General features: G+C 49.4%; 11 protein-coding genes across 11 annotated transcripts; 5 read left to right on the top strand and 6 right to left on the bottom strand.

Moving 5' to 3' along the window:
• Nucleotides 1-1,249: 1,249 nt before the first annotated feature.
• Nucleotides 1,250-1,894, top strand: N7466_000128 (putative pathogenesis associated protein Cap20; the record flags this gene model as incomplete). Its single annotated transcript, XM_057159526.1, has 2 exons — nucleotides 1,250-1,324; nucleotides 1,403-1,894. 2 exons carry the CDS (start codon nucleotides 1,250-1,252, stop codon nucleotides 1,892-1,894), a joined length of 567 nt encoding a protein of 188 aa, XP_057025774.1.
• A 648-nt stretch (nucleotides 1,895-2,542) lies between these two features.
• N7466_000127 (MAGE domain-containing protein) lies at nucleotides 2,543-3,869 on the top strand (the record flags this gene model as incomplete). Its single annotated transcript, XM_057159525.1, has 3 exons — nucleotides 2,543-2,569; nucleotides 2,645-2,990; nucleotides 3,181-3,869. The coding sequence occupies 3 exons, from the start codon at nucleotides 2,543-2,545 to the stop codon at nucleotides 3,867-3,869; spliced, it is 1,062 nt and encodes a 353-aa protein (XP_057025773.1).
• A 1,438-nt stretch (nucleotides 3,870-5,307) lies between these two features.
• On the bottom strand, nucleotides 5,308-6,903 carry N7466_000126 (translation elongation factor EF-1 alpha; the record flags this gene model as incomplete). The annotated part of the gene is made up of 4 exons (XM_057159524.1): nucleotides 5,308-6,416; nucleotides 6,481-6,678; nucleotides 6,749-6,819; nucleotides 6,899-6,903. 4 exons carry the CDS (start codon nucleotides 6,901-6,903, stop codon nucleotides 5,308-5,310), a joined length of 1,383 nt encoding a protein of 460 aa, XP_057025772.1.
• Nucleotides 6,904-8,226: 1,323 nt separating this feature from the next.
• N7466_000125 (DNA-directed RNA polymerase III core subunit RPC11) lies at nucleotides 8,227-8,765 on the bottom strand (the record flags this gene model as incomplete). The annotated part of the gene is made up of 3 exons (XM_057159523.1): nucleotides 8,227-8,262; nucleotides 8,354-8,448; nucleotides 8,510-8,765. 3 exons carry the CDS (start codon nucleotides 8,763-8,765, stop codon nucleotides 8,227-8,229), a joined length of 387 nt encoding a protein of 128 aa, XP_057025771.1.
• Nucleotides 8,766-9,329: 564 nt separating this feature from the next.
• On the top strand, nucleotides 9,330-9,989 carry N7466_000124 (ankyrin repeat-containing protein ANK1; the record flags this gene model as incomplete). Its single annotated transcript, XM_057159522.1, has 2 exons — nucleotides 9,330-9,585; nucleotides 9,667-9,989. The coding sequence occupies 2 exons, from the start codon at nucleotides 9,330-9,332 to the stop codon at nucleotides 9,987-9,989; spliced, it is 579 nt and encodes a 192-aa protein (XP_057025770.1).
• Nucleotides 9,990-10,527: 538 nt separating this feature from the next.
• On the bottom strand, nucleotides 10,528-11,813 carry N7466_000123 (putative L-serine dehydratase; the record flags this gene model as incomplete). Its single annotated transcript, XM_057159521.1, has 3 exons — nucleotides 10,528-11,488; nucleotides 11,574-11,627; nucleotides 11,728-11,813. 3 exons carry the CDS (start codon nucleotides 11,811-11,813, stop codon nucleotides 10,528-10,530), a joined length of 1,101 nt encoding a protein of 366 aa, XP_057025769.1.
• A 543-nt stretch (nucleotides 11,814-12,356) lies between these two features.
• On the bottom strand, nucleotides 12,357-14,814 carry N7466_000122 (aconitate hydratase ACO2; the record flags this gene model as incomplete). Its single annotated transcript, XM_057159520.1, has 2 exons — nucleotides 12,357-14,708; nucleotides 14,770-14,814. 2 exons carry the CDS (start codon nucleotides 14,812-14,814, stop codon nucleotides 12,357-12,359), a joined length of 2,397 nt encoding a protein of 798 aa, XP_057025768.1.
• A 725-nt stretch (nucleotides 14,815-15,539) lies between these two features.
• N7466_000121 (uncharacterized protein) lies at nucleotides 15,540-17,285 on the bottom strand (the record flags this gene model as incomplete). The annotated part of the gene is made up of 8 exons (XM_057159519.1): nucleotides 15,540-15,695; nucleotides 15,753-15,938; nucleotides 15,992-16,205; nucleotides 16,259-16,425; nucleotides 16,495-16,773; nucleotides 16,827-16,851; nucleotides 16,903-16,984; nucleotides 17,027-17,285. The coding sequence occupies 8 exons, from the start codon at nucleotides 17,283-17,285 to the stop codon at nucleotides 15,540-15,542; spliced, it is 1,368 nt and encodes a 455-aa protein (XP_057025767.1).
• Nucleotides 17,286-17,698: 413 nt separating this feature from the next.
• Nucleotides 17,699-18,395, top strand: rpp1 (ribosomal protein P1; the record flags this gene model as incomplete). Its single annotated transcript, XM_057159518.1, has 4 exons — nucleotides 17,699-17,767; nucleotides 17,958-18,035; nucleotides 18,160-18,292; nucleotides 18,349-18,395. The coding sequence occupies 4 exons, from the start codon at nucleotides 17,699-17,701 to the stop codon at nucleotides 18,393-18,395; spliced, it is 327 nt and encodes a 108-aa protein (XP_057025766.1).
• Nucleotides 18,396-19,288: 893 nt separating this feature from the next.
• Nucleotides 19,289-20,602, bottom strand: N7466_000119 (PQ-loop repeat-containing protein; the record flags this gene model as incomplete). The annotated part of the gene is made up of 5 exons (XM_057159517.1): nucleotides 19,289-19,435; nucleotides 19,493-19,551; nucleotides 19,620-19,669; nucleotides 19,735-20,363; nucleotides 20,486-20,602. The coding sequence occupies 5 exons, from the start codon at nucleotides 20,600-20,602 to the stop codon at nucleotides 19,289-19,291; spliced, it is 1,002 nt and encodes a 333-aa protein (XP_057025765.1).
• Nucleotides 20,603-21,731: 1,129 nt separating this feature from the next.
• On the top strand, nucleotides 21,732-22,857 carry N7466_000118 (uncharacterized protein; the record flags this gene model as incomplete). The annotated part of the gene is made up of 2 exons (XM_057159516.1): nucleotides 21,732-21,876; nucleotides 21,950-22,857. 2 exons carry the CDS (start codon nucleotides 21,732-21,734, stop codon nucleotides 22,855-22,857), a joined length of 1,053 nt encoding a protein of 350 aa, XP_057025764.1.
• Between the last annotated feature and the right edge of the window lie 103 nt (nucleotides 22,858-22,960).

Below are 22,960 nucleotides of genomic sequence, written 5' to 3'. Positions count from 1 at the left end.
CGCGGCCAGAACCTTGTGTGCCATGAAGAAGAGACTACATTACAAGCGGTATGGCATACCTCAGCTAGCCTAGCTTGATCGGAATTATCGTAGTCGGGTCAATGCCTTGCGTCGGTCGAGGGCGTTACGTAGATGGGATTGCTGAGCCGAGTACCAAGACTTTGTGTGCCTTCATAATTGTTCAATGGGGGCCCTGCGGGTTTGGATTGGCGAGATGAAGGTGGGGTGGGCTACAGGGCCATGCATTGCTAGGTTCGGGCGGCGGACGCTCAGGCCAGGATGGTGGATCCAGATGTGTAGTAGACCGGCGAGACTGGCCGCTGGACTCGCGGGATATGAGCAAGTCGACCCCGGCTCACAGGTATCACGGCCCGGCTAGATTGATGGGAAACGGTGAGTTGACACTAAAGCATGCAGGTCTGGATGACGAGGTGTAGCGCTTTTCCCTTTCCCCTCCTTGAGCCCAATTCAATTCTGGAACACGGAGAGTGGGGGAAGCGATTAGGGACATGGGGGTTTCGTCCGTAAGCGGTGAATTCGAGCTGAAGACAAGTATTTTGGGGATTTAAAACTTGAGATTGGACAGTTTCCATGGTCAAAGCCGGATAAGGGATGGAATAGATAAAATGGTTACTTCGTTACTTCGTTACTAGTATTACTAGTCAAGAGAAAACGACCATAGTAACTACAAGGTGGATCCCAATGCAAATGCGTCAACGTTAGGACCCGCTATCACATGTGAAACCAGGCCTTATCAAACTTGCAAATTGAACTTTTTTCTGTTCAATTGCACGATTGACTGACAATTCCAAGTTGTTTTTTATTTTCTAATTACTGCTGGATTTTTTATTTTGAATACGGATTCCTTCCAAGGTTCCGGATCAAGATTACAAGTTGCCGTCGAAAGTCAAATCATGATGGCGTCAGGGCCTGCATGGTGGAAGAACTGAGAACTTGAAGCAGGTAAAAACCATTGTAAATCGAAACAAAGTACAGAAATAAAGAGTATAACGTATCAAACGGTAAAATAACCCAGGGCCAAAGCATAAATACCAAGTTTGAGCACTACTAGTACTAAGAAGTAGATGGTGCGATTGCGCTCTGACCTTCGAGCCAATTGCATAAGGTCACAATCACATGTGAATTTGGCCTATATACAAACCCACTTCTTCCATTTTTCTCTTCTCTCTCCTACTGATATATTCATCCTTTTCTGTCTTTCATCATAATCCATTCCCTACTTTCCCATATGCCCCACGCCAACTCAGACACTATGGGCGAACCAGTCGTCAACGGCGAGAAGGTCCATTCTCAGTTCATCAACGTATGATCTCCTCCATATCCTTATCTTCTCTCTCCAGCATCAACTAACCTAACCCTTGCTTCTTTTTTTTTTTAACAGCACCTGACATCTTACCCGGTTGTCTCTGACACCATCACCCTCTTCAAGGGCAACCCATACGGTGCCAAGTCTCTCGAGTTTGCTGGCGAAGGCTACACCCGCTTTGCCAAACCTGTCCTACCTTACTTCTCGACACCTTACAGCTACATTGCTCCCTACGTCACTCGTGCCGACTCTCTGGGTGACCAGGGTCTGAGCCAGATCGATACTCGCTTCCCTATCATTCGCGAAGAGACTCAAAAGATCCGTGGCAGTATCTACAACTATGCTTCCTCCCCGGTGCGCTTTGCAGGTGATGTGAAGGCCCATGTCTTCGACACCTACGGTTCAGAGTACAAGAAAGCCGGTGATAGTGGTCTGGTGAACTCAGGAAAGGCTGCCTTCACCACTAGTCTGCTGTTGTCGCAAGAGTCCTTGGGTTGGGTCTATGGGCTAGTCCAGAAGACCAAGGAGGAAGTCAAGGAAGCTGTGAACGAGAAGACCAACCAGTGATCTAGACTCTTCTCTGTGTGTGTGTCTTTCTTTTTTCTTTTTTTTTTCCTGTCTTTTTTATGATCCCCAGCGTTGTTCTGTTTGTCGGTCATTGTTGTTTTTAGAGAAAATAATACCTCCCATCGCTATTGGATTTGAATTTTATGTTTTCTGTGCTCAGTACACTATGCTGTGTCCATGGAGAACAGTACACTGCTGGTCTAGTCCATGGATATAGTACTAGTACATAGTACATACTGTGTAGTTGCTTACCGCAAATTCGAATATCATGAAATCTTCCATAACTATCTGTATCTTTTGACAAACGAACCTCCAATTTCGAGTTTCGAAAAGTCCCCTTATATCCAGTTCATTTTAAAATCACTTGCCCCTTTGTTTAAATTAATTTCGCAGTCCTTCAACAAAGAACTCAAAAAGAAACAGAGGAAAAAAGATAAAGGTCGTGCACAGACCAGGCCGGATATGGTAAAATCGGCATCTCTTTGATCATCGCGTCGCGTCCACTCAAAGAAACACCCGCGCCCAATCTAAACCTCACCCTCGACCCCAACTTCGACTTCGACTTTAAAACATGCAGATCGCCTAATTCTCACCAACGCACCAAACATCAATCAACCATCTACCAAAAACCAAAAACCACCATCAAACATGCCTCCAGCACGCAAACGCAGGGCGGTACGTATCTAACAGCGCCCCCACCAGCCGGCAATATCCAAATCGCAATCTATATAAGACACTAATTCCCTCCAGGACCCAGATGACTCTGACGCCTCCGAGCCTCGTCCTGCGCGCCGCCAGCAAAGGAGCAGATCGACAGATTCCGAAGAAGCAGAGATGTCCGACGCCAGCGCCGGCGCACGAGCGCCGACTAGTCAGGACGCGCTGGTCAAGAAGATGGTTCGCCTGGCCCTCGCCAGCGAGTACTCGCGCCTCCCGATCCGGCGCACAGATATCACTTCCAAGGTCCTCGGGGAACAGGGGGCCCGCATGTTCAAGGCCGTTTTTGAGAATGCGCAGCGCCAGTTGAGAGATAAATTTGGGATGGAGATGGCGGAGTTGCCGGTCAGAGAAAAGGTTACTATTTCTCAGCGGAGAGGTCAGTTTTTTTTTCCTCTTCCTGTTTTGTTTTCTCTTTCGGTCTATGCTCTGCTCGAGGAGATAGATTGTGGGAGGGAGAGTGAGAAAGATGAGATCCCCTCTACTTCAGCACGACATAACCCTTTCCCATACTACGAAAAGGCGCGAAAGAAATACCGACTCGAAGCTAACCAAGAACACTCCAACAGCCGCCCAAAAAGTCGAAAAACAATCCTCCTCCAACAAATCCTGGGTTCTAACCACCATCCTCCCACCCGCATACCGCACCTCCTCTATCCTAGCACCCTCCAAAGCCCCCTCAACCCACACAGAAGCCATCTACACGGGTCTCTACACCTTCATCATAGCCGTGATCTCGTTGAACGGGAGCTCGCTCACCGAGCAAAAACTAACACGCTACCTTAAGCGCACGAACTCCGACATCCATACGCCCATTGAGAAAACGGAAAAGCTATTACAGCGACTCGTTAGGGAAGGATATCTTGTCCGTACTCGAGAGATGGACGGAGACCAGGAGATCATCGAGTTCATGCTTGGGCCGAGGGGGAAAGTCGAGGTTGGCTCTGGGGGCGTGGCGGGCATGGTGAGGGAGGTTTGGGGGTATGGACCTGGGGCTTCTGTTGCAAATGGAGGGGAGGGTAGTGAGGATGAAGAAGCGACGGTGGCTGATCGAGCTGTGAGGAGGGACTTTGAGGGGCAGTTGAGGAGGACTTTGGGGATGCCGGTTGTTGAGGAGCGGGTTGAGCGGACGCAGGAGCCGCCGTCTCGGTCTCAGGTTAATGGAGGGCATGGGAGGCATGGGAGGAGAGGGCAGGAGGAAGAAGAAGAAGAAGAGGAGGAGGAGGAGGAAGAGGAAGAAGAAGGTGAGAGCGATTGATTAGAACGCGTTAAGAGATTGTTGCTAGTAGATACCCAGAGAAGCCTTGAATATTTGAACATGGATGGATTGAACATTTTGAACAGCAAGATTGAACATTGAATTGTACTCATGCAGTTCTGTCCATATACCTAGTAGACATTGATACATGTATGACCTCGGGATGCACAAAGTTTTTCTGCGGTCACCTAGACCTGGAGAGGCCTGCGCCCCATGTGCCATGAATTGATCGACTTTTCAACATTGAATGTTGATGGAATCATGTCACATCCAGATGCAGCTGTGTCCACATGCATACATACTAATATTGATGTGCAGCATTTTAAATTATTCCTGAAATGAATACGTAGGCATTTGAAATCAGCGAGCCAGCTTCCAACATTCAAGTTGAATTACACATGTGCAAGTACTAGTAGACATAGTATATTTATACTACATAAATATACTATGTATGGATCAATTGTATGCCAACCTTAAAGGTCCTCCTTGACGAATCCATCCATCTACATATCGCACAACCCCACACTGTGAAAACGATCAATAAGGATATGTATATAGGTATTAGTGCATGTGGACATGATATGCAGAGACCATTCCCAAAACCACAGTATACACCACGCAAACCATGCACAGAACTTGACTTATCCAAAAAGTGCACATGTGCAGATTTCACGCACCAATAGCATAAGCTCGTCTTATCAAAGTTTGGAAACCCGCGTCAAAGGATCATGGATGCGGAGAAGACGTCACACATTTTATATTTAGAAAAAGGAACATTCGAACCGAGGAAATAAGCGTAGATTAGAAGTTTGGGATATGGAAGTTCTCAACTTGGCATGGCGGTTTATAGCTTGAGACAAGATGTCGTATTATTCTATATTCTAGGTAGTAGGTACCTAGCAGCCCTGGGGGTTGACCAACCTTGAAGTATATCTACTTCCTCACTTCTCAACTACCCACATGTGCACTGGGGGAATCATGCGCAAGTACTCGAGTAGCAAAGGGGGGCAATTTTAGATACCAGTTGACTTTGAATGTTCAAGAGGTTGGAGGGGACTCGGAGAGATTCAAGGGCCAGTGAGCTCCAGTAGCATTTTGACTTACACCAGTTGACTCAAGCTTTATGCCGCGGTAAAAACGCATAACGCCAAAATTTCAAATTCCCAGGCTCAAAATGGGCTCCAGGACATCTGGATAGAGGGCAAGAAGGGGTTGAACCTCACTACATTCTTCTCAAGGGACTTGGTCATCTACGATTTTAACATTACATGTATTGATTTACAATGGAAGAAAAGAGAAAAAGAAGTTGACATGAGTCACGAATCTGTAGGTAGTCATTGTTTTTTAATACTACTCAGCAAAATCTAGCTCCATCCATAAAAAAGCATTTTGAAGAAAAAAAATCATCACGGCGTCTCTGGGGTCATCCGCAAATCACTTATTTCTTGCCAGCCTTGGCAGCGGCCTTGGTGACCTTACCGGCACCACCAGCGGACTTGTCAACAGACTTGATGACACCGACGGCAACGGTTTGACGCATGTCACGGACAGCGAAACGACCAAGGGGAGGGTAGTCGGTGAAGGGCTCGACACACATGGGCTTGGAGGGAATCATCTTGACGATGGCGGCATCACCGGACTTGATGAACTTGGGAGAGTCCTCAACGGACTTACCGGTACGGCGATCGATCTTCTCAAGGAGCTCAGCGAACTTGCAAGCAATGTGAGCAGTGTGGCAATCGAGGACGGGTGCGTATCCAGCGCCGACCTGACCGGGGTGGTTCAGGACAATGACCTGGGCGTTGAAGGAAGCACAACCCATGGGGGGGTCGTTCTTGGAGTCACCGGCAACGTTACCACGGCGAACCTCCTTGACGGAGACGTTCTTGACGTTGAAGCCGACGTTGTCACCGGGGAGACCCTCCTTGAGCTGCTGGTGGTGCATCTCGACGGACTTGACCTCAGTGGTGACGTTGGCGGGAGCGAAGGTGACGATCATACCGGGGATGATCTTACCGGTCTCGACACGACCGACGGGAACCGTGCCAATACCGGAGATCTTGTAGACATCCTGGAGGGGCAGACGGAGGGGCTTGCCGGAAGGACGCTGGGGGGGCTCGATGGCATCAATGGCATCGAACAGAGTCTTACCAGTGACCTTGCCGTTCTTGCCCTCCTTCTCCCAACCCTTGTACCAGGGGCAGTTCTCGGAGACCTCAAGCATGTTGTCACCGTTGAAACCGGAGATGGGGACGAAGGGAACGTTCTTGGGGTTGTATCCGACCTTCTTGATGAAGCCGGAGGTCTCCTTGACGATCTCGTTGTAACGGTCCTGGGACCACTTGCAAGTGTCCATCTTGTTGAGGGCAACAATGAGCTGGCGGACACCGAGGGTGAAGGCAAGCAAAGCGTGCTCACGGGTCTGGCCATCCTTGGAGATACCAGCCTCGAACTCACCAGTACCGGAGGCAATGATGAGAATAGCGCAATCGGCCTGGGAGGTACCAGTGATCATGTTCTTGATGAAATCACGGTGACCGGGGGCATCTGAGATGGGAATGTTAGATATGACTCAGATGATATATGAACACAAAAGGGAGATGAAGCTTACCGATGACGGTGACCTCGAACTTGGCGGTCTGGAACTTCCAGAGAGCGATATCGATGGTGATACCACGCTCACGCTCAGCCTTGAGTTTGTCAAGAACCCAAGCGTACTTGAAGGAACCCTTTCCGAGCTCAGCAGCCTCCTTCTCGAACTTCTCGATGGTACGCTGGTCAATACCACCGCACTTGTAGATCAAGTGACCTATTATAATGAATCAGTATCTTTGTTGGGAGGAAGAATGGAAGACTCTTTGAGGGGGAGGAAAGCTTACCGGTGGTGGTGGACTTGCCGGAATCGACGTGGCCGATAACGACGATGTTGATGTGGCTGCGATCTTCCTTACTGCGAGGTGAGTTAGTATTTGATTCCAGACGCGATGAGGATCTCAATGAGAACCCAAAGAGGATAGATATAGACATACCCCATGATGGCGGTTTGATAGAAAGACTTTTTAAAAAGGTTCTGAAATTGCACAGATTTTACGGCGTGCGTAAAGGTACTGTGCAGAGGATGTTAGAGAGATGAAGGAGAAAAGAAGAGAAGAGGGTAGGGGGGAGAAGTTATACGTACTGATGCGGACGAGGGGAAGAAAGAAAAAAATCTGTGGGAGGGGGAGGAGGGGAAATTCTTATATGGAGGGGCAAGCGAGAGAGGCGAGTCGTGGGCGGGTTCAAGCCCTTTCCAATCGCGGTCTGTGATTGGCTGACCCGGTGCTCACCTACCCCACCTTGGCGGGACCAACGCAGAATCTTCCTGGTGGGCTGTTTGAGTCACTTGTACATCCTTTTACACATAACATTACATACTAACTCATGTACCTTGGACTTAATCTACTCTCACTTTTTCGCCATTTCCCTGGTTCCCTCCTTCTATCGGGATCCACTCTGTGTAAATTTTTTCTCTCATCGCGCTTTCCTTCTAGTCCACTCTGTCCATTAGACTGGGCCGACTGGGCAGCAACGCAGTCCGTCGGGCCTTCTGTTTGGATTGTTTTGTTCTTTTGTTATGGGGTGTTTTGTTTTTCCTTTTTTTTCTTTTCTTTTCTCCAAGCTGATAGGGGAATGGAAAAAATCTCTGCTCACTCTGTAACACATCCCACCTGCCCCTCAGCCGCGGGGCAGAGCCCGTCACCGCCAAAGCTCTGGACCCACTATGATTTCAACAATGTTATGCAGCGAAGCAGATTTTTTATTTTTCGCCACACAGATATCAAGGATTTTTATAGTCGGAGGCTGAATTTAGTAGCTACAGTAACCGTCGGGGTCTATATCTGGATTAGTGAAACCTTTCAATGACTCTACTCTATACTGCGTACACGGGTTATCAATAAAAAACGCCAGAACTCTTTTTTTTTTCTTCCTCCTTGCCAGTTAGTATGGAACCGACCGGGACCCATGGGTTGGTTCTATGTATACTAAACCCAATTTCGGATCATTTTTCTTTTTCTTTTTGCTCTGTCTTTACTGCGTAAAGATCCATTTTTAAAAATTTTAGAAAAATTTTACCTTTTCCTATCCGGGACCACCTGACAATCTGTGCGTCTGACGTAGATCAAATTTTTGGGTATCTATTTCGCTTTGTTGTCATTTGAACGCCAATGTCCCACCTTTTCTTTTCAAAATACGCCATGTATGCGAATCAATATCTCTCATATAAGAGTGCTGTAAAATCCCTCAAAATAAAATGTGTTATGTGTTTGTCGCTCATGACCTGAGCAATTGTGGAAAAAATCGCCGATCTCTTCGGGCATTAGTTCTCTCTCCACTGGGTGGCACATTTAGTGCACTAATCACAAGCTGTCAGTTTCTCGAGCTTTCGGGCACCATGCAAGGAGGTGGAGGGGTAAAAAAAAAGGGCAAAAAAAAGTATAACCTACCCGCAGGAATGTAGTCATCGGCTCATCTGCACTGCGAATCTGCAGCTGGTAGAAGTATGCTCGCTCGCCATTGCAGCCTTCCTTGGGGCATTGCGCTGCATGCTGTTAGCCTCTCATCCAAGTCGAGAATTTCCAGAACCCTTGACAAAGACTCACTGGCCACACTGTCCGCATTCTTCCACTCGTCCTTTCCGCCAAGCGCCTCTTCAACCTCCTTCTGCTTCATGTCGGTGCGCTCGAACCACTTCTTCTCAAGCGCCCACTCGTAGGGGCAGGTTCGACACTCGAATCGGTTCACACCCATGGGGTGATTGTTGGTCGATTCGGCACGGGCAACGGTCAGCGCATTGCTGCAATTCGGGCAGACTAGACGGGGAGAAAGAGTCAGTCGCTGGAGCTGGAGCTGAAGCATGAAGCTATTTTTTTTTCTTCGTGCGGGGAAGGGTCAACGGACAAACTAGCGGCATTTTGACAATAGCTGTAGAAACCAGGTCGTTGTAGATTCCTGATTTAAATTGGGAAGTGAAATAGTAGATGATCGGATTCAATGCGCTGTCGCTGAAGTCGCATCCGTCACGAATCGTCGTCAAATCGCATTCACCAGTAACTTTCGGGCAGATCTAGGCGCGCGGCTAAACCGCAGCGGGGGGTTCGGAAAATCACCTGATCCGGCGTGGGATGTCCCTGGGGAAAGCGGCTTCCCGAATAACAACAACAATCTTGGAAATTCAGTTGAAATCGCCTGATAATTGCCATTCCCTAAGATCTGATCGCGGATTTGTACATAATCCCTTCATAACCGCCCTACGGTCCACCGGAGAGACATTGCAGCTCCACTCGCTCCGAACCCCGACGCTGCGCCACTTCAGGCTTCAAACGTTTCAGGTCACGCTTCCGCGGTAACCGCATCCGCGCATCAGGAATAGCTGCTTCTTTTCGTCAAATTATTACAAGATTACATTGAATATCGATTACAATGGCTGATGAAGTGAGTACCTGCAGCCCGCCAGTTGTTGTATTGCACGATCCGGACACTGACCGCCATGTACTTCAGGGTGCTTCCCCCCGCGAGCTGGTCGTCGAGGCTTGTCGCCGAGACCAGCAAGACCTGATTGAGCAGGTTCTTAACGGCATGAATGACAAGACCAATGAGGAGGTTGCGGAGTTCTTCAACAATGTGACTGATGCTTTGGGAAACCATGCACTGCATGTTTGCGCTTTATACGGGAGCTGTACGTTATTTTGATGATGACTGAGTCAATTCCTCCCCAGGTTATCTTCGAGAAACCTTCTAACAAAACCTTCTATTGTAGATGACGTTATGGACGCCTTGTTCGATATCCAGTACTTCGAGTGCGACCCCCTGACCCGCAACGATAAAGACACACCGCTACATGTCGCCGTGCGCTTCGCCAACGAAAAGGACGCAGAGCTGGGCGAGGCCATGATTAACATGATGTGTGAGGCTGGTTGTGATCCCCGAGTGCGGAATAAGCATGGTCAAAAACCTGCGGATCTGGTCTTCAACAAGCCTGAGATTAAGCAGACCTTGCAAAAGGCGGAGTATATTCTGGCCGAGGGAATCCAAGATGAGGAAATGGGCGACGATAATGATGTGGCCAGTGATAGCGAATAAACGAGAAGCTGCATTATTTTTTTCATTTACGGCTTGTTGATATTTTTTTCTTTTTACCCCCCTGTTCTTTTTTCTGTTCCTCTTCATAGAGGCCCTGATGGGTTGGAAGGTGTCTTTGAGCGAGGGCCTAGTATTTCCATGGTTTGCATATAAACTTGGACTAGGCCATGTCCTTATATTGCGCATAGCTACGAATATTACGAATCAAGTATTACTTCTTTAATACAGAAAACAGACGAAAAAGATAATAATTTGAGTTTGAATCCGTGGTCAACGCATTCATGGATGGAGATTTCGATGTCCATGGGATGTATATCTTATCGAATGCACGTGGGTGAAACGGGGTCGTTCAATTCGAGACAACATTGGAACGCTCAACACTCAATGACAAGCACATTTAAATGTTTAGTTTATGTACATGCTTACTATTGAATTTTGTATGTACATATTATTAGTTTACTCAAATTTTCTAAAAATGCATATGTATGCCATGAATTTCAATATCTAGTAGTAGTATGTAATTTCCAACTGCCCCCACTTATTCCCACCCTTCATCGAGAAGCTGCCTGTACTGCACAATCATCTCCGACGTGATGTTACTTCCACCACAAACAATAACCACAACCCGACTATCAGGACCCAGATCCGGCATAACAGCCTTCAACCGCCCAGCAACAGCAACCTCCAAGCTAATCCCGCAAGCCAGCTCCACCTGCAACCGCGTCTCATCCGCCAATCGCAAAATACCCCTCGCAGCTTCAGCATCAGATCCCACAACACTACTAACCTGCACACCAGGCGGCGGATACCTAGCATTAGCAAAAGTCTTCTTAGCTACCTGCAGCGCGCCCAGCGAGGTAGCCTGCGACGTAATCGCCTCCAAAGAACTCAGCTCCTTCTCCCGCAAAGAATGAGCCAGCGAGTCCGCCCCCTTCGTCTCCACAGCCAAAACATGCACCTTCTTCGTACCGGGGATATCGGTCCCACTTCCAAACTCATCCATATGCTTCTCCAGTCCAGCGACAATCCCGTTGAACAGGCCCCCGCCGCCGACACTGCACACGATCGCATCGGCCGGGAATGCCCCAGCTACTTGTGCACCACCTGCCTCCCGCACGGGTAACTGGGCCGCGATCTCGTCGACCATCGTCGCTGCCCCGTCCCAGACATCGGGGTGGTCGAAGGGCGGCACGTAGACGTTGGCTGCGTTCTCTGAGGCCGGCGGCTGGTTCTCGATGAAGGTCTCGCGGAGGTATGTGTCTGCTTCGAACCAGCTTGCGCCGTGCTGCACTACGTCTGTTGCGCCGGCGGCGTGGAGCTTCGCGATCATCATTGGTTTTGTGCTGTGTGGGACGATGACGGTGCAGGCGCAGTTGAGCTCGCGGGCGGCGTGGATGGCGGCGAGGCCTGCATTTCCACCCGAGGAGCTGAAGAAGTGGACTGTTTTGGATTTGGTGGCGGGGTTCTTGAGGGCCTGGACCATTAGGTTGCCGACTCCTCTGTCAATGGCATAGGTAGTTTGTTAGTTTGTATAGTCTGGGGTGGAGCAGATCAGGTTGGTTATGTTGGGACGAGATGACGTACCGTGATTTGAAAGAGCCGGATGGCTGCAGGAGCTCGAGTTTGAGGAAGATTCTACTGTACGCGCCATGTCAGTTGTGAGACTTGGTTTCTTGCGGGTGGCCCAGGGTGGGCTTGGGGTGAGGATGTTAATGGAAGGGGGGGAGTAGTGGCGTACCATCCTGCGAGCTTGGAGAGTGTGGACGACTCAATGATCGGGGTCTCGATCCATGGCTTTTTGATTATGCGTGTAGACTGATCCATTTTATTCGGATTGAGGTAGATGGTAATTTAAGCCGTAAATTGTAGCGGGCAGTCTGTTTTCTAGTAACAAATTTTCCCCGCACGTATCTTATCAGTTGTGCGGGCGCCCTGCAGTTGACATGTCATCAATCGCGTCTCCACAACAGTTGTAGAATGTATTGATATACGCGCATGCAATAGCCTGATGGGACTTATTGGTATCCCTAGTATGTATGTACCTAGTTAGTATAGATGCCTATTTTGTTCTAGGTACCACCTGGGCAATTGATGACAATATTGTCTATTCAAGATTGAGTATTTATGACGTTCTACTTGAGTGCAATGGGAATGAATCAAAACATAGAATACAGATCACATTGGATATCATCTAGCTCGCAAAACCAATAAAAAAAATACAGAAATCCAAGTTCTCCACAGATACAAAAGTGAAATGGCAGCAAGTATATATGCATCCCACAGCCTAGCACGGATCATCAACTCCTGATCGAAACCGACTTTTGTTGTTTCATTTGTGAAACATTTTTAACTTCACTTTTTCTTTATTTATTTCTGGGCTTTCTTAGCCAGCAGGTTGAGGGCACTGCCGGCAAGAATGAATCCAGACTGGTCCTTGCTGAGGGTGTGGTTGGTAGGAACGAGGAAGGTCTCGCCAGTCTTGCGCTTGGTAACGCGCAGCTGAACCTCACCCTGGCCACCAGCCTTCAGGACATCGTACAGGCCGACGGTGTCGACAGTATCACAGGCATCAATGCGGTCATAGTCCTCACGGTTGGCAAATGTGAGAGGGACAACACCCTGCTTCTTGAGGTTGGTCTCGTGGATACGGGCAAAGCTCTTGGAGACGATGACACGGCCACCAAGGTAACGGGGCTGCAGAGCGGCGTGCTCACGGGCAGAACCCTCACCGTAGTTGTCCTCAGCAACGACGAGCCATTCGATACCACGGTTCTTCCACTGCTCAGCAAGCTCGGGGATTCCGAACTTGTTGCCGCTCTCGTCGTAGGCGACGTTGGTCTCGCCAGTGGCAGCGTTAACAGCACCAATGAGAGTGTTGGCGGAAATGTTGGGCAAGTGACCCTTGTACTTGAGCCAAGGTCCAGCGGCCGAGATGGTATCAGTTGTGCACTGGCCCTTGACCTTGTACAGAACCTGCAAGCCGGAGATTTCACCCTCGGGGAAGGGAGCGAATGGCTCCAACAAGGCCAAACGGTCGGAGGTGGGAGAAACCTCGACCTCGACGCTGGCATCGGGGATGGCGGCAGTAGGCTGGAACTTGGGGTTACCAGCCTCGAAACCAGCACTAGGCAAGTCAAAGCCCTGAGGAGCCTCGAACTTGAAGGACTCGCCGCTCGGGGTGGTCAAGGAATCGGTCATGGGGTTGAAGGTGGTGGTGCCGGAGTAGGCGAGAGCAGTGACCAGCTCGGGGGAAGCCAGGAAGTTCATGGTGCGACGGTTACCATCGTTACGACCGGGGAAGTTACGGTTGTAGGAAGTGAAGATGGCATTATCCTCACCCTTGGGCACTTCGTCAGTACGGTTCCACTGGCCAATGCAAGGACCACAGGCGTTAGCCAGAACAATACCACCGGCCTCGGAGAAAGTAGACAGAGTCTGATCACGCTCGAGGGTGGCACGGATCTGCTCACTACCAGGGGTGATAAAGAAGTCTGACTTGGGCTTCAAGCCAGCGGCGGAAGCCTGCTTGACCAGGTGCTCAGCACGGGTCATGTCCTCGTAAGAGGAGTTGGTGCAGCTACCAATGAGACCGGCACCGAAAGTCTCGGGCCACTTCTTCTCACGGACGGTGTCCGCAAACTTAGACAGAGGGACCGAGAAATCCGGAGTGAACGGGCCGTTGATGTGTGGCTCCAGCTCGGAGAGGTTAATAGTGATAACCTGATCATACTCGGCCTTGGTATCAGCCCGCAGCAAGTTCTGAGGGCCAGAGGCAGCAATCTCAGCAGCAGCCTTGGCGACATGACCACGGTGGGTAGCCTCCAAGTATGGAACCATGCTAGGCGAGAAGGGGAAAAGCGAGGTGGTAGCACCAACCTCGGCACCCATGTTACAGCAGGTAGCCATACCAGTGCAGCTCAGGGTCTCCACACCAGGACCGTGGTATTCGACAATGAAGCCAGTACCACCACGGACAGTGAGCTTGCCTGCGAGGTGCATGATGATATCCTTGGGAGAGGCCCAGCCGCTCAGCTGGCCCTCAAGGCGCACACCAAGAATCTTAGGGGCCTTCAACTCCCACGGGGCATCGACCAAGGCATCGACAGCATCCGCACCACCAACGCCGATAGCAATAGCACCCAGACCACCTCCGTTGGGAGTGTGGCTGTCGGTACCGAGCATCATCAGACCAGGGGCGGCGTAGTTCTCCAGAACGCTCTGGTGAATAATACCAGCACCCGGAGGCCAGAACTCAATACCGTAGCGCTTGGCAGCACTCTCCAAGAAGTCAAACACCTCACTGTTACCCTTAATTGAGGCCGGGAGATCAGTGTCGGCACCACGTTCACCAACAATCATGTGGTCGCAGTGGATACTGGCGGGGACAGCAGTGGAAGGAAGACCACAGGACATGAATTGGAGCAGGGCCATCTGGGCGGAGGCATCCTGCATGGCAACACGATCGGGCTTCAGCTTCAAGTTAGCCTTACCGCGAATGTCGCGGCCATTATTGGTACCGGTGAGCAATGACTCCTCGGGGTTGGCCAAATGGGCGTACAAGATCTTCTCAGCGAGAGTCAGGGCACGGTCGGAGCCGAGAACCTTGCGAACTTGCTCGAGGTTTCGGACAATCTTGGGGTAGGGCGGCATGCGGGAGGAGGAGGCTTCGGTGGCTAGGCCACGGGTGACTCGTTGTGGGGACAGGCGCGCGGCCAGCTGCTTTAAGGTCAATTTATGTTCAATCTCAGTGCCTCAGTACTCCAAAGTATCTAGAACTTACCCTGCGAGTGGCATTAGCCCGCTGCCAAACTAGTTGGCTCACCATCTTCAATTGCGGAGGGGTGGGAACTGGGGAAAGAGTCAGGGTTGAGGTTCCAAGGGCTTTTTTTCGCCGTCGGAGCGGTGGTTATTTGTATCATCCCTGATTGGCTCGAAGAGGCGCCGATACCGGTTGTTTAAAATAATTGTGGGGAAATCGGAGTATACGATCTACGGATTACGTTTAGGACCCTCTGTTAATGATCCAGCGTCATGGGTATGTACTACTTGCAGATATTCTCTGCCTTGCAAGGTTTTGAAAGAGAAATCGATAAATGGTACCTGCTAGGTAACATTCTAGAATAAATACAGCCAGCTTCTTCTACTATGAACTTAGCGTCAAGCGCCTTATTCGGGTCAGGAGGAACCATGCTTTAGTCAAGGTAAAAGTAGTACAAGCAGACTCATATTTGTTCCTAGGAAGTAACAAAGAAGATTCAAATGTAGATGTGCGACATTCAAAATAGATCGTTCGAAGATTCAACAGTCAGATACCTCCCCCTCCATAAGTAATACCAGTAACCAGATCGGGCTCAAGACTGCCGCCACATGTCAACGCCTTGTGAAACTAATGAAAAGGAAAAATAGTTATTAGGTCAAGCCCCAAAAATACAGTGGCAAAGCATCCAGGGCGTTTCATAGATGGCCAATCTACCTCAGAGATAGGCAGGGACAGGTCGTATTTGAAAGAAGAGAGAAAGAAAAAGAAGTGAGGTCGTTGAGAGGCTCTCTCTAGGACTGGGTGTCTTCGTCTGCAACAGCGGCCCGCAGTTCCCAGACGAAGTCATAGCACTCTGCAAGCAAGGCGTTCACACTTCCTTGGCCCTCAGGAATATCAGGACCAACATAGAATTTTCCATCAACACGCATGTTGTCAATTGAATTGAGCTGTTTTTGTTAGTCAACATTTTATAGAAAAGATGGATTTTCTGGGATTTTAGTTACCTTCATGCTGTAAGGGTAAAGCTCTCTCGAGTTTGACACGCCGCCAGACTCCTTAACCTCAATGAGGCAGCGGCGCAGGGTCTGCAGTTGGTTGTAGACAGGTAGCAAAGCCTCGGACACGGGCTCAGATGAGATCAAGAGGGCGTAGATGTATGCATAGCTTCGTCGGATAAGGTACAATAAAGTCTAGTAATCAATTAGCATGGTTGTTTCGTAATGCGTTCAACTGAATTATGTACCCTCTGTGCATGAAGATCGGCAGGTTGCCCTTCAGCATCGACAAAGTTGCCATTGACTCGGGCCTCGTCAATTCGATCAAGTTTACGCTGGTAAACAAAAAGGTCCGTCTCCCGCAATGACCAAGCCTGCGTGACTGATAGACGGTCTAGCTGGTTGCGAATCTCAAGCAGGCGCTCATATTGCTCCTGGAAGCGCTCCAGAACTTTACCCTCTCTAAATTCCAGTTAGTGGCTGAGACAATTTGATGTGATATTCCAGAAACATACCGCTCCAGAACAGTTTCAGTCCACCGCCAGCATCGCTCCATCAGAGACTTGATATCGTCCTGACCCGGAAGAATATTGCCTTCATCATCCACAAAGTTCCCATCCTTCATCTGGCTTTCGATCTTCTTCAATTGATCCCGGAGGCTGTTTACTTCTGTGGCTGAGAACTGGGAGCAAAACCGAAGAACATCAGTATAAGTCGAGTAAAAAAAAAAGAGCTTTGTGGGTAAACCTACCTTTGAGCGGGTGTTAACTGCGGACGTGGAGCGCAGGATAGAAACCAGCGTCTCGTGAGTTTGAGCCAAGGGTGGAGCCAGGATCGCAAGTCCTTTCTGTAATTTATCCAAAGACATCTGACATTGTTCCAATCGGCTTTCAAGGAGGGTAAGAAGGGCTGGTGAGTATGTATTGCGGCCGCGATCGAGAGTTTCCCGCGTTGATTCGAGGGTCTTTGTGATCGAATTCAAATCCTTAGAACTGTAGAATCCGGCTTCTTCGAGGTGGTCAAGCAGGCGCTGAAATAAGTTAGGGACATATTGAGAGTGATAGCATATCAACGAAAAATTACCTGGATTGTGGTTGCTAGGGAGTACCTAGACAAAGAAGTCAGCATCGATAAGGGAGCCGCGGGGTAGACGACTTACACTGCCGGCGCCTCGTTATTCTTGCCAACCGTTAGGAATAGCAAGGAGATCAACTGGAAGCAATCATCCAAAACGTAGTCCACTATCAAGGATCTGTGGTCAGTCATTGCTGCATGGGTCGTACATTGGCGACGCACGGCCCATCGGCCCATTCGGTACTCACGTCGGTTATGTATGAGGCGGCGATCTTGTTCTTTCCGAGCTGCATTGAGTTTTTCCACCTCTCCAATCACCTCCTCGTAAAGAGGAAGCACGTCGCGAGACTTGATGTAGGACGACTTGTCTTGTTTGAGGAGCAGGAGGGCGTCGCGGGTTCGGAGCAAGCGTTCGAGGATGGGCTGCTCCCGCGGATCCAGCGGGACCGGTAAGGCGGGGGAGTCCATGATCCGAGTGGTTTTCGTACAGGCCAGGTGGTGACAAAATCAACTTAAAATGGGAAAGAGGTCAAAAGAAGACTTGAGATTCAAGAAAATATCACACTCGTGAATCAGAAATGAAAAAGAGTTGGTAGAAACCCCACAGTCTGTGATGTCAGTTCGGGGCCGATTGATATCGTCTTGCGATAGGAGATTACTACGGGATTATGTCATCTAGGCCGGATTGGGGACTAGCGTGTATTCTCACAAAGTCACGGGAAGAGGGGATGCGCTAGTCCCAGTTTAGCCAAGCCCTAAGCGAGGGCTTTTTCCCACACACGCCAAGCAGCATTGCCATGTTCGGATAGGCCTTTGATACCCTTCACTCTTCCCTTCTTTCCTATCATCAACTTCAAACCGGTCAACCCACAGTCGACAAAATGTCCACCTCCGAGCTCGCCTGCTCTTACGCCGCTCTGATCCTTGCCGATGAAGGCCTTGAGATCACCGTACGTATCCCCTGGGATCCATGAGAAATTTGAAGATGTGAAGATATTGGACAAAGGCACCCGCCAGGATCATTATACGCGAATCTCGAATCGCAATTGAATGAGACGGGATGACGGGCGCTGAACTCCCTTCGCTACATCTTTCATCAAATTTGGGAAAACCCGGGCTAACCTGAAACCCATCATACAGGCCGACAAGATCCAGACCCTGATCACCGCCGCCAAGGTTCAGGAGATCGAGCCCATCTGGGCCACCATCTTCGCCAAGGTAAATTTCTGAATCTGCCTCCCTCACCAACAACAAATCGCATACCCACGAATATTCGAGAAGAAGTTGCCGGGTGCACAACAAATTTCACGATCAAGGACTTACGCGAATTTTTCTCTACCAGGCTCTTGAGGGTAAGGACATCAAGGACATGCTCACCAACGTCGGTTCCGCTGGTCCCGCCGCTGCTGGCCCCGCTGCCGGTGCCGCTGGTGCCGCTGCCCCCGCCGAGGCCGTCGCCGAGGAGAAGGTTGAGGGTAAGTTTTGACTCGATTGGTCTACGAATTGGAATGGGATGCTGACCCCCACACAGAGAAGGAGGAGTCCGATGATGACATGGGATTCGGACTTTTCGACTAAGCGGTTAATCCGTTATGAAGTTGAAGTCGTTTCCTTTTTGCTCTTTCCCTTACCTTTTATTCCGCTGCCGCTTCGCGGCTCCCTCGACGATTCTCTCTTGTACTCGATACTCCACGACCCCTGCTACGAAGACCTAAATCACGGGGAAGAAAAAAAAGAAAATAGCAAAAGATTCAAACGGACAAGGACATTCAATGGAGACTGGGTGCTCGGTCTACCTCCGCCTCGAGTGCCGGAGGTTGAATCGATCGGATGCCGTTATGATTCCGAAACTATTGTTGCTTCCAAGATATTAGGGGAATTCAAGAGACGTTTGGCACAACTTTATTCTTATTTGACAACGGCCTACGCCCAGGCCTGCCAGGTAGATGCATGTTGTGCTTCGATTGCCCCATGGATGAGTCTTGACTCGTTTTATGGTCTCATGCTATGCGCCACGACGTATGAAATCCTTTTCTTCCAACTCTGGTCGGGTATTTCCGTAGTAGTTAGTACGCGCTAGAACGATAAATGTCCTCACTCATTGATTTGGGCATTGGTAAAGTATGACGTAGAAGCCAATCCCTGCACATGTGGACAATCACTTAAGGTTGGATATGATTCCATGCTATTCAACCTTATATGTTTATGGAAGAGAGCAGCACCTGAGTGGATACGTTGTTTCTATTCTTATAACAATTCATTTACTTTTGCTTGTACTATTCAACCCACTTAAACTAATGATAACAAAACGCCATTTTTTCGCTGCAAATAACACAAGTTCGCATACTACTGATCACACGCAGACTGTTCATAACAGTAAAACCTTTCATACACTCTGTGTATAAAGACACCACATGGATCAATAGTACTATATGCCAAGAAAGACGCAAGGAAAGATTCGAAAAGTTAAATCAAGACACTGCCAACAGAGGTTCCTGCGCGGCATAGATGCGGAATTGGGCGAAAATGATCACATCTTCAGCCATGGTTCCCAAAGATCCGATCAGCCAAGGGAGATTGGTGATAACATACTCTCTCTCCATGGAGTGAGCCAGGATCTGTGTAGTTGTTAGCAACGACTTCGGTATCGTGAAAAGAAGCTCAAGTATACATACCCCGGCGCCATAGGTCAGATTACCCAGGAGAGAAAGGATGAAGAAGAGAAGTGACAAGCCTATGAAGCAATGTTAGTTCGTGGCCCAACCTGGGATGATAGTAAGCAGTAAGCACTGAAATAAGTACCTTCACATGACTTGTCGCTGTAGTTCTTATAGATCTGAGGTAGTCTCGCTCTATTACAAAAGTCAGTATCAATCAACAATGCATCACCATGAAAAACCCCCAAAAAACGACATACCCCAGATAACACACCGCACTAAAGTATCCCAAAATCTGACCACCAGCCGCCCAATCGGCTGCGTTCGCATTCGCATTCGCGCTCGCATGAGCCTGCGGCGCCGGTGCCGGCGACCACATTCCCGTCTGCCAAGCAATAGTCCAACCGACCATACCAACAACGAAGATGCCCAAGACACTAATACAGTTCTTGAGCCAAGCCTTCCGCCCGTACTCGCTCTCCTCCACGATCTTCGCCAACGGATCCTCAACCTGGCTCTCCCGGCGCCCAGCGCCCTGGTATCCACGACAAGAACCCGACGACCGCCGGCGGCCATTCGGGCCCTCCAGCGAATCGCTGAACCGGCGGCCAAGCAGCGGGGTGGTGGGATCGAGCGTCTCGGTTGAGGAGCGGCGGCGCCGGTGCACGGACTCGGGACGGGAGTTCCGTGCTTTATAGTATAGACATTGCGAAATCAAGACTCCGTCTGCGATACAGAAGTATATGGCAATGGCAACGATGACGGGTACTAGGCCTGCTAGTAGGCCGCCCAGGAGGTTGGCGACGTCACCGATGAACCAGACGACGACGAAGAGGAAAGAGATTGCTTCGGCGTTCCCGTTGCGGTAGTTCTCGATCAGTTGGGGGACCTGGTAGATGGGAGTTTGTTAGATTTTTGAAGGGGAGGGGTTTTGGGGGAGGGATTCATTTTCGCTGCGCTGGTGCTGCGCGCTCTCGCGATGAACAGTATCCTTGGTTGGGAGTGACGTACCAGTAAGAAAATCCAGCAGGTCAGAGACACGGAGCCCAGGAGGCCGGACGCGGCCTCGGCGGGCGTCAGGGGCACGGGATTCTCCAGCTTCATGTTCATGAGTTGCGCTAGAGTCATGACGCCGATTGGGGATTTTGTGCGGTCGCGAGTCCTGGGAATGCTTTCAAGGTTTTCGCGGGGGCCGCTGGGAAAATTGCGGGTGCGCGGCTGGGCCGTCTTATGACACAATCAACCTTGGATCACTTCCGGGGCAAGTTTGAAGGTGCGCAGAGAATGTGAGCTTGAGGGGCATTTAAGAATAGAGGTTTTATTTTTCCTCATAAGAAGAAACAGTCTTCGCCTGCAAAGTTTGATAAGGAAGAAAAAAATTAGTCCAAATCTGCTTTTCATGATAGCATCATTGTGAGCCAATCACAAGTCTCGCCTTATGAGATTACTTGCATACATAATGCAGCTGACTGGAGCAGAGATCTGTACATGATAAGGGAATTGGAAACATTTCAAGTATTGAAGATTTAATGCTGGGACTTTCTAAAAGACTACAATGGATGTCGGTTTCATCTGTGTAATACTCATACTTCCAAACCCGCTTGCCCTAAGCACTTGCATGATGTTTACCTGTATTATAAAGTTGCTGTACCCCTGCCATGCATATGTTCCGTCGCTTATGTACTGCACGTGGTATCACTATCACCCAAGTTCTACCAGTAGTAGTTCTAGCGAGCATTTAAATGCCCCCTTCCGTAATATGCTAAGCAAATATACCCTTATGATCCTGAAGAATCTTTTCTTGAGTTTATTCAATGTTCGTGATACCTAACAACCTCTCTCAGTCTCAATGTCTCAGTTTCCTTTAGCCTACTAAAGACTTGAATTTTCTGGACATTATAACATTAAAGTAGATAGGTCAACAGGCTTAAAAAGCCAAGGGGGTCTAAGCACCAAGAGCATCGTATTTAGGTATACTAGTTGCCTTTTATGTGGCAAAATCGCCTACCTTCACCCATTTCACCCAGGGTTCGTTAGCTTTTCCAGCCGCAAGCCACAATTGTCCCTGCGCATGTGCGCATGTGGTCTCGATCCTGTGCCTTTTTTAGAATATTTCTTTTTCTTATGGCGAGCAAGGGTAATAAAGTTCAGGTCCCTTTTGAGGGGAAAAAAGAGCTTGGCTTTCTATTTAAGCTATACTAAGTTCTCATCTTAAAAAAAAGTGCTTTTCTCTGGGTCCCTATTAAATGCTTTCATCATGGAATCCGTATGGAAGACGACAACAATGCATTCCCCACTAATTACTCCAGCTCCCGATGCAGCTCTTGTCGCCAATATTCTCCAGCGTCAAGTAAATGGGTATGGAAGTCCCGTCACTTGCGGGTATGTCGATGGAGATGCAGGTGAGTTCGGCAATACACTAGATGCTAAGTAGAAAAGCAATCTTCCCGCCTCTTGATCGCTAACACAAAGCAGACTCACCTGCGACCTGCGCAGCAGGCTCAACATGTGCCTCCGATTTGACCGCCAGTGTTCACTTTTGCTGTGTGGATCCCGATAGCTGCGTTATGCCATCGGCCTGCTACGCAGCGACTGCTATTTCAGACGGTCTTTGCGACTCGGCTTGTCAAGAGAACACTTCTATATTGAAATGGTATGACCCGCGGCTCTGGATCCCCATGATTAAAAAACAGTCTACGGAGTCTGACCTACCGTTGTCTAGCACCTACCCCGACTCCGGATTGACGGCCTGCTATACTCGGGAGTGGGTCGGCACTCCACTTCTCTATGGATATGGCTGTGCGCAATCCTCGTTCATTCAAATCGTCTACTCCACGGTCACAACTCAAGGCGAAAGCAGTACCACCGAGGCCACTACTACCGCCGAAACCACAACGGCTGGCGCCACTACCCAATCGGACACAGCGACCAATGCGACAACTCAGTCTGACACGCCGACGAATGAGTCTTCGGGAACCTCAGGCACTGGCTCTACATTTACGACGAGCTCTTCCACAACTAGTACAACGGCTACGTCCACTGGAACAAATACACCGACTCCTGGTCACGGGCCACATTTGAGCACTGGAGCAATCGTTGGAATTTCAATAGGAGGCGCTTTCGTCTTCTTAGTTCTTTTGACTGCTTTCTTGAGTCGGAAAAAGATACAGGCATGGCTTGCGCGCCGAAAGTCCAGCCATAGGATCAGAGACAATGGCCAACTGGATGGGCACGTACTGGTCAATGTACCTGAGCCAAGGCGATTGGATCATAGCGCACGGGTCAATAGCCCTGGCAATATTACAGCGAGTGGAGCGAGTGTCTTCTCGGATCCTCGATCGGACCCTGCAGTTGATCCAGACCAAGTCAGCCAATACGAATAAACGATCCACGAAAGTGGGAAAATAGGAAATAGCAAACATGGCAACAGTACATAATGTCTGAAATATAATACCAGTATACAAGGAATACGCATCTGCTAGGCTT

Source organism: Penicillium verhagenii (genome assembly GCF_028828195.1).
Source record: "Penicillium verhagenii strain IBT 33310 chromosome Unknown utg000002l_segment0_segment0, whole genome shotgun sequence".
Lineage (NCBI taxonomy): Eukaryota > Fungi > Ascomycota > Eurotiomycetes > Eurotiales > Aspergillaceae > Penicillium > Penicillium verhagenii.
This window is presented reverse-complemented; position numbering and strand designations above follow the sequence as displayed.